This window comes from Salvelinus namaycush, chromosome 7 (genome assembly GCF_016432855.1).
Source record: "Salvelinus namaycush isolate Seneca chromosome 7, SaNama_1.0, whole genome shotgun sequence".
Classification (NCBI taxonomy): domain Eukaryota; kingdom Metazoa; phylum Chordata; class Actinopteri; order Salmoniformes; family Salmonidae; genus Salvelinus; species Salvelinus namaycush.
In genome coordinates, this window is record NC_052313.1 from 45,230,934 (window position 1) to 45,246,735 (window position 15,802).

General features: G+C 41.4%; 1 protein-coding gene across 1 annotated transcript; it reads right to left on the minus strand.

Moving 5' to 3' along the window:
- Positions 1-11,373: 11,373 nt before the first annotated feature.
- Positions 11,374-12,612, minus strand: LOC120050480 (complement C1q-like protein 2). Its single transcript, XM_038997066.1, has 2 exons — positions 12,022-12,612; positions 11,374-11,553 (listed from the first exon to the last, which is right to left on the minus strand). The coding sequence occupies exons 1-2, from the start codon at positions 12,607-12,609 to the stop codon at positions 11,374-11,376; spliced, it is 768 nt and encodes a 255-aa protein (XP_038852994.1). The 5' UTR covers positions 12,610-12,612.
- Positions 12,613-15,802: the final 3,190 nt, after the last annotated feature.

Genomic DNA, 15,802 nt, shown 5'->3' on the forward strand with positions numbered 1-15,802 from the left:
TTTCAGACTAAATAGGTGGTAAGGGATAGGGTCTCTCTCCTCTTCTCAATATTTATTTGGGAAGAAAGACGTGGGGGTCTGGCAATAGATTGTAGGTGATGAAGGAGAGCGTGTGGAGTTTGTCGTAGAGCTTAGGCTGAAGGGTCGGTCTGACAGAGCAATGGAAGGGAGTGGAAAGATGGATGCACACTAAACGTATTGTGTTCACTACATTTTATACTTTCATATAATACATAATGAAAAATGTCTTCATCGTTTCTTTTATAGAGCTTGTTTTATTGCATACCCTTGCCTGTGAAAAAGAAAGGACACTTTCAATCTTCAATCATTTTCAACTGTCGTCTCCCAAACTTTAAGTCATGCAGAGGAAGAAAACCGGTGATCGTAGTTTCTGTGCCTTTCACCACTGAACACAAGGTTACGGTTGTTGTCCTTTTCAGCCACCTAGGCAGGTTTTGACCTTGTTTACAATGGGCTGCTGTTGTGACTACCACAGCACTCATCACTGTGACACTGCTACGTGACTTGGGTCATGGCTTTCATTTCACGCAGTACCTTTCTTATTCTTCAGCCTCTCTGAGTATGTGCAGCACCCAGTTTGTGGTATGAAAAAATCATTAATTTAAAGGCACAGTGCGGTCAAAAACTGTTTTGGTGGGAAGGAGTTTTGGCCTTCCATTGTGACATCACCATGTGGTAAATTATACTGAACAAAAATATAAATGCAACATGTAATGTGTTGGTCCCATGTTTCATGAGCTTAAATAAAAGTGTTCCATACGCACAAAAAGCATATATCTCTCAAAAATGTGTTTACATCCCTGTTAGTGAGCATTTCTCCTTTGCCATGCCAAGGTAATCCATCCACCTTATAGGTGTGGCATATCAAGAAACAGCATGATCGTTACACAAGTGCACCTTGTGTCAGGGACAAGAAAAGGCCCCTCTAAAATGTGCAATCTACCATAAGCTGCCTCCAACATTGCTTTAGAGAATTTGGCCGCACGTCCAACCAGCCTCACAACCGCAGACCATGTGTAACCACGCCAGCCCAGGACCTCCACACAAGGCTTCTTCACCTGCAGGATCGTCTGCAGGTGAGCCACCCGGACAGCTGATGAAACTGTGGGTTTGCACAACCGAAGAATTTCTGCACAAACTGTCAGAAACGTCTCAGGGTAACTCATCTGCGTACTCATTGTCTTCACCAGGGTTTTGACCTGACTGCAGTTCAGCATCGTAACCAACTTCAGTGGGCAAATACTCACCTTCGATGGCCACTGACACGCTGGAGAAGTGTGCTCTTCACGGATAAATCCAAATTCAACTGTACCGGGCAGATAACATGTGGGCGAGTGGTTTTCTGATGTTAACATGGTGAACAGAGAGCCCCATGGTGGCGGTGGGGTTATGGTATGAGAAGGCATAAGCTACAGACAACGAACACACTTGCAGATCCTGAGGCCCACTGTCGTGCCATTTATCCGACGTCCATCACCTCATGTTTCAGCATGATAATGCACGGCCCCCATGAAAATGTCCCAGTTCTTCCATGGCCTGCATACTCACCAGACATGTTACCCATTGAGCATGTTTGGGATGCTCTGGATCAACGTGTATGACAGCTTGTTCCAGGTCCTGCAAATATCCAGTAACTTTACACAGCCATTGAAGAGGAGTGGGACAACGTTCCACAGGATACAAACAACACCCTGATTAACTCTATTTTAGTCAATGACACTATTTTAGTCAATGACTCTATTTTAGTCAATGACTCTATTTTAGTCAATGACTCTATTTTAGTCAATGACACTATTTTAGTCAATGACTCTATTTTAGTCAATGACACTATTTTAGTCAATGACACTATTTTAGTCAATGACACTATTTTAGTCAATGACACTATTTTAGTCAATGACACTATTTTAGTCAATGACACTATTTTAGTCAATGCCACTAACATTGCTCGATCTAATATTTATATATTTCTTAATTCAATTATTTTACTTTTAGATTTGTTTGTATTGTTGTGAATTGTTTTTAGATACTACTGCACGGTTAGATACTACTGCACTGTTGGAGCTAGGAACACAAGCATTTCGCTACACCCGCAATAACGTCTGCTAAATATGTGTATGTGACCAATAAAATTTGATTTGATTTGAGGAGATGTGTCGTGCTGCATGAGGCAAATGGTGGTCACACCAGATACTGACTGGTTTTCTGATACACACCTCTACCTTTTTTTAAGGTATCTGTGACTACTACACCCTCTTCAACCCCTATCCTCTTTCTTTATTTCTTCCACGTGTTCTTTATTCTAACAATTTAAACACTTTGCCCACAGTAAGGTCTGGCAAACTTTAAAGAGAAGTCATACATGTGACTCCGTGGCCCTCCGTCCCCTCAACGCACAGCGAAACACAAACAATAAGGGATTACAGTCGAAAGTCATCATTTTGAGTAGGCAAAATGAGGGACAGCACACTGTTGCGATTTCGTTTGGTTTGTGGGATTCTTGTGTTTTGTGATGTCGTTTCAAAATTGCACTTCATTCTTATTGTTAGACACGACGTCTGTAGACGTACTTGTCATATTTTGATTGCCGACCACGGAAGAAGAAAAAATGTGCCTCGTCGGCAGTAGTTGCATTAGTTGCCATGCTTAGATTGGTTAAGGAACTGTACTCTCTTCCAACACAATGTCCTCAAGTAAAGAATGCCCACATCATCATAGTGAGGGATCCCGCACAGAACAATATTGCAGTAATTTGACCAAACCTTGTTCTTTTCTGAGTCCTTTTCTCCATTTAATCAATGCTACAATTAAAAGCACCCTCTGCAGTTTCAACATTGGATGTACTGATCAACAGGAAAGATCCCCTTCCAGTTAGTCCTTTGTGTTGGTGAAGTCACGATTTGAACGGCAAATCCCAGATAGGGAGCTTTCATTTGCTCTTACTAATCAAACATATTTTGTTCTTTAGCTGTTGAGGCTCATTAGTAGCCTGTGGATGTGGGACCTCATCTCCCATTCAGCATTGTGGAGCCACTAACCTTTCTCAATGCCCCTGGAGGAGCAAATATCTCATTTGTATACAAGCCATGTCAATTTCAATGTTAAAGGGCGGCTAAATGCAATTTGTGTTGAGGTGAGCTTTAAAACAAAGGAAGTGGAAGTTGTCTTTGTCTTAGTTTCCCTAATAAGTGTTTGGGATTTGTTTTACTTGTTTTTCTGCTAGGCATATTGTATCCTGATTAGGGTTGCAAAATTCTGGTAACTTTCCCAAGATTCCCAGGTTTTCCAGAAATCCTGTTTGGAAGTTTACCACAAGAATACAGGAATCTTCCATCCAGGGTTTCGGGGAAAACATACATTTTGCAATCCTAACCCTGATCTGATTGAGTTGATGGTGTTGTAAGAGTTCAGTGTTTACTTATGATTTTTTGAGGGGCTAATGTCTTCTAGTTTCATCATCCTTTTCTTTCTCCTTTTATCAAACGTTTGATGCATTTTTACTCAAACCCGTTTGATTATCCGAATAAATTGTTTCACCTCAATCAGAAGTAAAAATGTGAGAAAAAAATACAATAGAATGACGAATGGGCCACACAAGCGTGGTCATCTCAAAGCCGGGAAAAATCAATGTCAAAAAGTTGAAGACTCTTGCAGAAGCTGAACGATTATGTGTCATACACAAGTGATGGTGATCAGAGTGCCTGAGGAGGAAGAGAAAAGTATGAGAGAGGGAGGTGTGTAGAGGTGGTTGAAGGCCATGCAGAAGGCATAATGACAACCCCCTGAACTGAGATTCTGAGAGGAGTGAGTGAGAGCCCCCATTGGTAACCGGCGGGAGGAAAAGAGGGATGAAGGGGATAAAGAGAAATGGGTGAGAGAGGGAGGTGTGTAGAGGTGGTGGAGAGTGCAGAATGAGTGATGGGAACCCCCAGTTCTGAGAGGTATGAGCGATCCTTCCCTTGTACCCGGGGGGGGGGGGGGGGGGGGGGGGTGATGGATCGAGGGGTGAAGGGAGGGGATGGGGTGTCATGATGGATCACCGTATCCCTCTGAGCTCCTCATCATACACGGGGTCCAACCTAACAGAGATGTGTTTTTGACAGCTCTATGCCATGTGGACCATTCCCTACCCGATGAATCATCTGATCTCTGGCTCCAACAGGCAGCACAATGCAGATTGAGGGACATAATTCAACCGGAGGCTATGGATCTCCAGAGTCGGACCGTGTTAGGAGAAAATGAGGTGCTGGGACAAGGTGTGACAGTGGTGGCTGATAAGTGTCCTCAAAGACCAATGCTACAGAATGCTAAAGGGGTATGTGATTGTTCTGGATTTACAGAAAGTGAGAAGAGCTTCCACTGGGGACAGATCATTTGATTCCAAGCTTTAAATGTAACTCTGTAGAGAGAACTACAGGGTTACTATGAAAAGTGTTAATTTAACAGTTGCAAGTGAGGATGATACGACCACTGAAAAGTGTTAAATTCAACAAGCTCTCAGTGTTGATAGGCATTAGAAGACTCTGCGATGTCATGGCACATCGTGTTGCTGAGTCGAAACTTCTACACAGCAACTCGTTATGGCATCTGTATTGCTTTGTAGCAACGAAACAGGTCTTTCATTAGTGTGCAATGCATGGGATCCCAGGTCTGCCTTCCGAGTCGTAATTTGCAACCAGTAGCACTCTCTTTGGGGTCCCGTCCTTTAAAGTCTCTCAAACAGAACAGAAGTCCGAGTGAGACTTGGAAACCACAGAGCAATGAGATCGTGCATCGTAATGATTTTGAATTGCAACTCTCCTGGCTTCTGCTAAGATCTGAGCCGTCCCACACAATTTTTGGGGATGTACGATTAAACAATTCTAAAAGAAGAGATGAAGACAGACACTAAACTCCCCAGGATTGGCTGTACTTTATTTATCAATCAAAGTTTCCCTCCATTGACTTTGAAAAGGAAATAAAAGTCAGAAGGAGAGACAAACTGACGTCTTGGATTTGTAGAATTTATTGTAGAAATATGTAACAGTGAATCAGAATGATTTCGCCCAGAGACAAAAAAAAAATATTTTTATTTGAATCCCTCAATCCCTAAATCAGAAATAATATGTGACCTGTCTGGAGGTGACCCGTCTGGATGTCACCCTGCTATCCGATTAAGTGTTGACTCAAACTGAGAGGCGTTTAGTGAAACTGATACTGACACTTATCTGAAAATAATGTCAGACTGATAAATGGGAAATGTAACTTTCCTCTTAGTAGCTCAGCCCATAAGAGATTGGAGAAAATACATCAAATTGAAAACTCTAATGGCCTTGAGCAGAGCCTCCTTCTTCCAAACAGAAGTTAAAGGAAAATACCACTCAAAAACGATCTTTTGGTATATGGTCCTAAAATGTTTTTCATGTCAGCAATCAAGTTTTCAAGATATAGAACTTTCAAGATACATAAAGTGTCACAGTATCATCATCAACAGAATCATCGTATTGTGACACTTTCTGTATTTTGAAAGTTCAATATGTTGAATCTTGACTACTGACATGCGAAACATGTTGGGATTGTATCAACAGAGGACTAATGAAACAAATACCAATAGTTTTTGAGTGGCATTTTCCTTTAAGTACGTTGCTGTATTGTGTGTATGTATATGATACCTAGTACTGTATTTACATGATTCAAAATGCATTTCTCAATTTTCAGAGCAGGAGAAGACCAGTCACAGTCAGACTGTCTCACTCACGAGGCAGAGCAGCGGGCTAGGGGCAGAAGCGATCATTCCCGGGACAGGACAACATTGCCTGCAACTCAAGCCTGTCAGACTGAATCACATCAGAGCAAAGAGCCAGACTCGTCCTTTCATCTATCAAGGAGCTTTACCAGACTGCCTGTCACCCTCCAATCTTTCACCCTCATCCAGGAAGGCTCATTCTGGCCCTCCATCTTATGGCAAGTGACACCTCCTTGCTGTTGTTGATGTCTCAATTGGACCTCATGTTTTGTTTTTAGTGTGCGACTGCAGTTGAGACGAGGTCATCACATCATAAGGTTTTACAGAGGGAATGTATATGAGTGTTTATAGCATAGGTGGCCTTTTCAGCTGCATTTCCCCCGCAATATCAAGGTGTAGGGTTCGGGTTAAGTCAATTCCCACTGGGCACGTACTGGTTGAATCAATGTTGTTTCCATGCCATTTCAACGAAATTACGTTGAACCAACGTGGAATAGACGTTGCATTAACATCTGTGCCCTGTGAGATACCTCTCTTGGCCAGTTTGTTTGAGTATATGGTAAGTTGATCCAAATGCCTGTAGGCTGGGATTAGGCCTATAGGCTCAGTGGCCTAACGTGGCCTTGAAAAAATGCCTTGGTTCTTTACCCGGTTTTGAATACTTACCACACTTAAGTAATTTATCTGTTACCTGAATGTTTACTGACATCAAATTCTTTTGGTCTGGAGATCTTCCACATTATCCTCAAACACCCCCTGAACCTAATTTACTGTCCAGACTGTTGTTTTTCCGTCAATCTCATGCCTCTAACAGTTTCTGCTTCAACAACAGAAGACAGACAGCTCAGTATCACTGATCTCAAATCTGTCTGGCCGTTTGTGTTTTTCCTCTTGAAAACCATGTTGATATGCAAAATGAGGACACCTCCCTGTGGCAACTTATGCATCAACAACAGGACTTTTTGAAGAGTTCCGAAAATAGAACTCCCTGTGGTCACTTGTGTCATTAGCACTTCTTTGTCACCTTGTCAGCTGCCTGCCCTCTGGCTTCCACCATACTTATGAGTGTTTCTGCAAACCGTCCGGCTCTCAGTGTATCTCTATCCGTGACATTACACCAGGACGTTTACAGAGCCCACAGCTCCCCCGGATGGGGTCTGTATTAGATTCGATTGAGTCTTTAAATGTGCCTGTGTGCATGGTGACGTGTCCGGGTGAGTCAATGCAGGCAGCTCCACTTCCTCCCTTAATTAAGAAGTGATGAGGCGGGGTGATGAGAGGTATCATTACCACACACCACAACACTCTCCAGGGGATGTTCTGTGTGTAATGTGTGTTGGTAGCACTTTGACGCCATTGGTAATGAGTAGGATACATGAAAGGTGGATACATTATAGTCTACATGTAAAATGGAAATGGACAAAAGTTTTCCATATTGACTATTGAGTGTATTTGATGAAACCATGCCAGAAAGGCTTTTATCAGGGTGGTTATTTTGGGGATAATAGTAGGGTATGAATTTAGTAATCTTGAACACAGCGAAATAAATCAACAACTTAGCCAGAGCCATGTTGAACCAGACTGGCTAATATTTGTTTTGCATGATTGCTGTTTAATTGATAGACAGCTGTTCAATCTGCCTGCCTCCAGGTGGAAAGCTGGTGAAATCATCACTTAGAGACACAACACAGTCATCCTCTTAGGAACTAGGTATGCTGTTGGCTAGACATGGTTCCTCCAAGTACTCTTAATGACTTTTCAGTCAATTCCTATCCAGGGGTATGTTCAGTTGGAAGAAAATGTTTTGAAACATTTTGTGACAGGGAGGTACCATCTGAACTTGAACAATAAGAAATGCTCCTTTTTGTTTTGCTATGGTGTGCCCTACTGAACACGACCCAGGTCTACACACATCCACCATCATTCACCTCCCATGATTGATTGCATTTGGATGACTGATACAGAGTTATTTGGGTTTTCGGACATTTATTGATTTCTTGTTTGAAGTCTTTTGATTATTTGTGTGCTTGTTTGACATTCTACTGCACAGGAGCTAGTAACACAAGCATTTCGCTGCACCCGCTATACCATCTGCTAAACTGTGTACGCGACCAATAAACTCGGGTTAATTTGATGATACGTCACAATGAACTCATCATGTCAAAGTGAAAAGACACACCTTGTCCGTTGCAGATGTACCTTCATTGGTCGACTCCTTCTCTCTCTCTCTCTCTCTCTCTCTCTCTCTCTCTCTCTCTCTCTCTCTCTCTCTCTCTCTCTCTCTCTCTCTCTCTCTTTCCTCCACCTTAAACACACATCCATCTATCATCCTCTTTAAGCCCCTGAGACATATGGGGGCCGTTGTAGAAAAGGAGTAAGAGGACAGCATTGCAACAGCGTCTGGGAATATAGATGGACCACAGCAGTCACCTAAAAGTAATAAGCCCTTCAGCAGAGGTCTAATGAGTACAGTAATCTTATTCAGTTCCTACAGATGACAACATATACAGTATTTGAGAAGTTAAAAGCTTCAGTTGAAGTCCATTTGGTTGTTTTACCATTACATTACTCTATGTACACATTTTCACAGCACCAGCAAAACCCTAGTCACAATCTCATGTATACTGAGTGTACAAAACATTAGGAACACCGTCCTAATATTGAGTTGCACACCGTTTTGCCCTCAGAACAACATCCTCAATTCTTCTGGGCATGGACTCTACAAGGTATTGAAAGGTATTGAAAGCGTTCCACAAGGATGCTGGCCCATGTTGACTCCAATGCTTCCACAGTTGTGTCAAGTTGGCTGGATGTCCTTTGTGTGGTGGACCATTCTTGATACAGACAGGAAAATGTTGAGTGTGATAAACCCAGCAACATTGCAGTTCTTGACACACTCAAACCGGTGTGCCTGGCATCTACTACTATACCCAGTTCAAACCACTTAAATCTTTTGTCTTGCCCATTCACCCTCTGAATGGCACACATACGCAATCCATGTCTGAATTGTCTCAAGGCTTTCATCTCCTTCCCTTCATCTACACTGATTGAAGTGAATTTAACAAGTGACATCAATAAGGGGAATCATAGCTTTCACCTGGATATACCTGGTCAGTCTATGTCATGGAAAGAGCAGGTCTTCCTAATGTTTTGTACACTCAGTGTAGACTGTATCATGTGTATTGTACTGTAACTCCCTCACTTGGACCAGTAGGGAGGCCACATGAAAACAGAGAAAAAACATCAGACGAGAGAAAAACAGGCATATGTGACTCATGGGTTTGTAATGTTTGAATGTATGTGTGAAAAAAGCCCCTATACCCCCATATAAAAAATATACTACAGTTGTTATGGTATATGTACTATAGTATTCACTGTAGTATTTTTGCAGACATTACTGTAGTATTCACTCAAGTCTGTAAAAACACTACAGTGAATACTGTAGTATTTACTGTAATATTTACTGTAGTATACGGTAGTATACTGTACTATTTACAGTTAACTAGGTAGGTAGGTAGGTAGGTAGGTAGGTAGGTAGGTAGGTAGGTAGGTAGGTAGGTAGGTAGGTAGGTAGGTAGGTAGGTAGGTAGGTAGGACTTGTGTCTGAACAGATAGTTCAGAGCTTCTGCTCTTTTCTATAACCTGTAGGGAACACAATATGTGGTCTATACTTGGCATGTAGTTTTCTTACTTATGGGTGGCACAAATTGCAAAATGGGTGAGGGGAATGTGCAGGGTAAATGCTAATTAAATACTGTAGTGTTTACTATAGTTTTAAAAAGTGTTGTGTTTTTGCGGACTGTAGTGTTTTTGCGGACATTACTGTAGTCTTTACTGTAGAATTTACTACAGTGGGTTTTTTTTGACGAAAATGCTGTAGTATTTGCTATAGTATTCTACAGTATACTACAACATTTTATAGTAAGTATTACACATGATCGAGGGATACTACAGTGTGTAATATTGTTTTCTACAGTATACTGCAGTTTATTATATAATTCTATAGTAAGTACTGTTGTATTCTATAGTAAACTGTAGTATTTTTTCATGTGGGCCTCTGTGAGTCAATTTATGAGAGCCCATAACCCTTAACTTTACCCCAACCTTAAACTACAAACGAAATCTAAACAAACCTGCAGCCTCAGGTAGTAGAATGGACAGATTATTATCACCTTCTTTCAGTGGTGGAAAAAGTACCCAGTTGTCATACTTGAGTAAAAGTATAGACACCTTAAAGTTACTCAAGTAAAAGTGGAAGTCACCCAGTAAAATACTACTTCAGTAAAATTCTAAAAGTATTTGGTTCTAAATATACTTAAGTATCAAAAGTAAAAGTATAAATCATTTCAAATTACTTATATTAAGCAAAGCAGACGGCACCATTTTCTTGTTTTTACTAATGTACGGATAGCCAGGGCCACACCCCAACACAGACATCATTTACATTTGTGTTTAGTAAGTCCGCCAGATCAGAGGCAGTAGGGATGACAAGGGATGTTCTCTTGATAAGTGTGTGAATTGGACAATTTTCCTATCCTGTTAAGCATTCAAAATGCAACGAGTACTTTTGGATGTCATGGTAAATGTAGAGAGTAAAAAAGTACTTTATTTTCTTCAGGAATGTAGTGAAGTAAAAGTAAAAGTTGCCCAAAATATAAATAGTAAAGTAAAGTACAGATACTCCCCAAAACTACTTAAGTAGTACTTTAAAGTATTTTTACTTAAGTACTTTACACCACTGCCTTCTTTGTCAAATAGCCACTAACCTTGTGGAGATTGAGCAAATAAGGATCCTCAACATAAACTAACAGACTTTCCTGACGCAATCAGGATGGAGAGCACCACAGATCTCCTCAGAGGGAGCTTCAATAGATTTATTTTTCTCTTTCCCCTAATTGTCATCTGACCCTTTTGAAGTGAAGCCGTAAGGAAAACATGAAATGTGTGAAGGAAAATCACACATTTCAGTCTTGACTCTGATGATAGAATGTATAAGTGAGGAGCACCTTCACTAGTGCTAGTATTAGATGGCAGGTTGTCACTTTAACCTGCAACGTTGCTCCATAAGACTCAGCCATGCTGTGGTCCCGTGTTGTTCAGTTGGTAGAGCGTGGTGCTTGTAACGCCAGGGTTGTGGGTTGGTTTTCCACCAGTACGAAAATGTATGCAGTCCCTACTTACTGTAACTCGCTCTGTAATGTAATATTTGAAAAAACATTCAATGAGACATACTGTAAAATAATATTTATTGGTACATGAGGACAAAATATAATGCATTATTGGCCTAGTGATGTAATATAAAACACAACTCTGGACTCTGAATGTACCGAACACATGGGTTATATGATTCTATCTCTGTGCATTTGACCTTAGCTACATATAAGCTATTTCTCCACATAAGGTGTTCCTATTGAGTAAAACAAACTACTGCATAAAGTCATTTTACCACATTCAATCAAACGACCTCAACTGCTATTTAGCCTATTTATCTTAAATATTATTGGTAGTTAGAAGACCATTACAAGCACCCTGCTCTTCAAAGGAAATGAGAGAGTGAAATTAAAGATGAAGTTCTGTTTGGACCTCATTCGGAGGTAGAGTCATGGGTAGCCTAAAACATGTCAGGCTATTTAATCTGGATACAAAATGAATCCAGAGAAGGTGCTGTACTTGTTGTTGTTGCCTCCGTGTGCTTTGCCACCGTCCAGTTTGACATAAATCTCATCTCCGGAGTCCAGGTGTAGAACCACGCTGTTACCTGCGTAATCGTAGTTTTGGTCTGCGTCCTGTGCAATAGCACTTGCCCGAACCTGTGTAATGGACGGGATACACAAAATAAGTATAATCCTCATTAACTTGATATTTGCTGGTTATTTGATTTCGTCTCTTATGGTCAGACAAATTCCTCCACTACCACTTTGTAGAATAGATTATATTATGTCACTTTGGACATCACAGAAGGGGGAACAAAGGCTTAATCAGATAAACGTGCTTTACTCTGGTAATCTAATGTATAGCCTACCCGATTTAACTGAGTTTACCATTGCTAAGCAAATGAGAAGGGACCTAAATGTTCTACTATAAAGCCTAAAAGTTCACTAGCTAAATTATATAAAGTGAGTGCGTAAAATTAGTGCGTAAAGTATACGTTTTTCTCCATACCCTTTTGATTTTTGCATGCATTTATAATATTTTATAGACATGAATTGTTTTCAAATAAATTCGTGAATGAGAATACAATATTTTCGTATATGCTAATTGAATGAAATAATGTTTACCTGTCCGTTTTTGCACAAGTCTGCCCACATGCTTGTCCCGTCGCCTCCTCGCATTAACACATGGTATGTGAAAAAATACATTCCGGACACTTGGCAAGTGAACTTGCCATTGGTTGGGTCGTATTGATTTCCCAAGTTTGTGACAACATCGTCGAATTTTAGCACCTCATATCCTTCGTGTGGGTTCTTCAACCCGACATAGAACGCAACCTTTGTTTCACCGAGTGCGGTGTTAACCTCGTCCGTGTCCGTTTCGGTCTTTGCAGTCCGTGACGTTACCGCGAGGTAACCAGCTTTCCCGGAATCACCCCTGTCTCCAGGTGGTCCTCTTGGGCCGGGGGGTCCTGGTTCTCCCGGTGGACCCCTTGGTCCCGCTTTCCCAGGTCGCCCTAATTCACCTTTGGAGCCTTGCGCCATTGGCGGCGGGATGGCATTCAGGTCCTGCATGAGCTCCATGGCCGTGGCGCTGGCGGGTTTCGAACTGTATGGATCACAGATCATTCGACAGGTGCCCATCATCTCATAGTGAGCCGAAGTCTTGGTACTTTGCACAAGCAGCGGTATTACTATGATAAGGGCCAACACCATGACGATGCCAACCACAGCGGCCACAAGTCGCTTCCTCTGGACTATCCGAGAAGCAAGCGATAGAAAGTCAGTTGAGCTTGGAGGAGTAATAGTGGAAGGTTTGCGTGGGTAATTAGAAGGAAAAAAACTGACACCAAATATATTTTCTTCCTCAAGGCAACTATTCTATTTTGTTTTGTCCATAAGCCTTGGGCATTCGTGCCAGAGCAGACAGACGAAGGGTACGAATATTGGCATGGATGGGCGCTCGCTGGTTCTCAGCACGGATTTGGAGCGCTCCTATTCTATTCCAGTCCTACGGGGGTCACTGACGTAACACATGCGGAGTAAAGCCTTTTGCAATTTGGATTAAGATCGAAACAATAATCGGGCAATCTTTATGTATGAATTACAAATCCTAATATTACAGTAAGGAAGATATGGAATTAGAAAGCATTAAACACTTTGATCCCGCCATTTATATTTTGAAACATGCAAACCATGTGGTTGTACAGAACATGTCCCCATATAATTAAATAGAACAGAATAGCCATTATTTTTTGCCGAAACGAAAAGCTCCATGTATGGGGCAGGAGCTGTCCTTTCAGCACCACTCCCAATCATTAGGACGCTGAAAACCAACATGAATCAAAACATTTAGCCTATGTATCAATGCGCTTTTAAAGGAACTTAACAATTTAGTCATTTTACTGTAGACCTATCTAATATTTGTTTTATGAAGTATTAGTTCGTAGCCTCCCCTTTGTAACAAATGGCATACCCGACACCATCCATGTCAACCTGCATTTACATTCACTCATTCTTGTATTCTGTCTTCAATCTCTAAGAAAGTGACGGTTTCATGTCTGAAACAAATCTGTTAATCCTTCTGTTTCAGAGCTGGGGTTTAACATCTCACACCCTGTCTCAGCAGCTAAGCAATCAGCTAACAGCAAAGCTCAAATTTATTCCCGGTCATTCCATGTTATTGAGTCTGTCATTATCGGCTACCACTAGACACTGCGAATGCAAACAGACTAAATATTTCCTATGTACGTTCCCTATGAGTGTTCCCATATACTTAAATAGAACAGACTGGTAATTTAATATGTTGCTGCGTGTGTTCCCTTGAACCTTTTTTTGTCTTGTTGGCAAGGCCTAGGCAACTAGATTTTCAATTTTAAACAAACACAAGGAAGTAGGCCAAATATTTGACTCAAATGACCAACCCGTCCCATGTCAATAGTGGTCGCGTGCAGTGTGATTACTTGCATTATGACTCAAAGTTGTGTTACCACATTTACATAATGAGTTACAGAATCTCTATGAGTTCCAATCTGACGATTAGTATTGTGACGTTATCTAGCCTATAAATAACCCCGAGCAATCAATGCTAGTTTATTAGTAGCAACGACTTGTTTCTAGAGACTACTACTTGGATCACCTTCTGAAAACATTACGGTCTGTTGTTCCGAATGTTGGAGACCTTACCGGAAATTGTACCGGAGATGTTGGATGGTGCGGTGCGTCTGTGTTGAAGATTGACTAAACATGGATCCAGCAACTATGGATCCATATAATGTGAGTAATCAAACACTTCACTCTGGAGCAGGGCGGTAGCAAGTAGCCTATTAGCTCTGGTCCAGGGCGGTAGTGTGCGTTCCTCCACACTATCACCATAGACCAGAGTTAGCAAGTACCCAGTGATTTTTGCTGTTGTTGAGTTCACCTTAGTTGACAACTTAACCTAAATTAAATCAAAACTAGATGTTGAAATGATGTCTGTGCCCAGTGGGTTACTTAAGCAATAAGCCCTGGGGGGGTGTGGTATATTGCCAATATACCATGGCTAAAGGCTGCTCTTAACATGATGCAACATGGAGTGCCTGGATACAGCCCTTAGCCGTGGTATATTGGCCATATACCACAAACCCCTGAGGTGCCTTATTGATATTATAAACTGGTTACCAATGTAATTAGAGCAGTAAAAATACATGTTTTGTCATACGTGCGTATTTGGTCTGATATACCACGGCTGTCAGCCAATCAGCATTCAGGGCTCTAAAGTTCAGGCAACATTCAAAACGTTTCCTTTAGGTCCATGGAATATCAGTAGAATGATGTTACTGTAAGGCCTGGGTGTCGGAGTGTGAAGGAAAAGCGCAGGAGCAGCAGGTGCAAATACAAATGTTCTTTAATGAACACGGAACAAACTAGGCCACCCTACTAACACACTGGGAGTACACTATAAACTACCCCAGACACGGGGGGAATGAACACAGTCCAGATAAACGTGAAGCCCAACACCACACTTACATACAAACAATCCCGCACAAAGAAACGTGCGGGCCGGCTGACTAAATAAGCCCAACTAATTACACCCTCATACAAAACAGGTGCACCCAATAAACACATAGGGAGGGGGAGAAAAGGATCAGTGGCAGCTAATAGGCCGGTGACGACGACCGCCGAACGGGAAGGAGAGCCTGCCTCGGTCGAAGTCGTGACAGTTACGGTCAGAACATTCCAGGGACATAGGCCTAGGCCTGGAAATGTTCCAGTTTGGTCCCTGTTTGGTTGTGAGTAACCGAACATTGGGATCAGGAGTTTTTCAAGATATTCCCAACATTAGCTGGTTGGTTCCTTAAAGTTAGAACCCTTAGTTATTTATTAATTAATGATATACACCCATTTGATTCTTATAGAATATAACTTATACATGCCTCATGATCTTAATTCAATTGTCATACGTACCCCATCAGAACCCCAAATATAAGCTTGTTTTAATCCAATGTGTGTAAACAATGTAAATGTAATGAAAACAACACTGTACGACACTGTATAACCAACATGGTTAAAACTCATTTTGATATCATGGATGGCCAGCTTCATCTTCATTTGAGAGTGCTTACATTTCTCCAGGCCCATCCCTCTGTTTTTTCCCAAAACAGAGGCGGCATCTCCAGTTTGTTATTGTTTAAATTAAGGACTCTAATTTTTAAAAGGTCTCTCGGTATAATGTTTCCCCCAATACATTCTGAGAACATTAAAAGGGATCCAATTGAATCTGTACCTTCCAGCTATTTTGCTTCGATTACAGGTTTTACTCTTTAAAGTTGTTCTCATTTGACTGTCTAGATGTTGATTATATTGTTAAGGCTGATGCGGATGGGTTTTACAAGGGCGACGATTATGGATATTTCCACTGGAATGA

Coding starts and splice junctions, on each gene's coding strand:
- LOC120050480 (XM_038997066.1), bottom strand. CDS start 12,609: ATGGTGTTGGCCCTTATCATAGTAATACCGCTGCTTGTGCAAAGTACC. Junction 11,554..12,021: donor ACTTGTGCAAAAACGGACAG/GTAAACATTATT, acceptor TCCATTACACAG/GTTCGGGCAAGTGCTATTGC.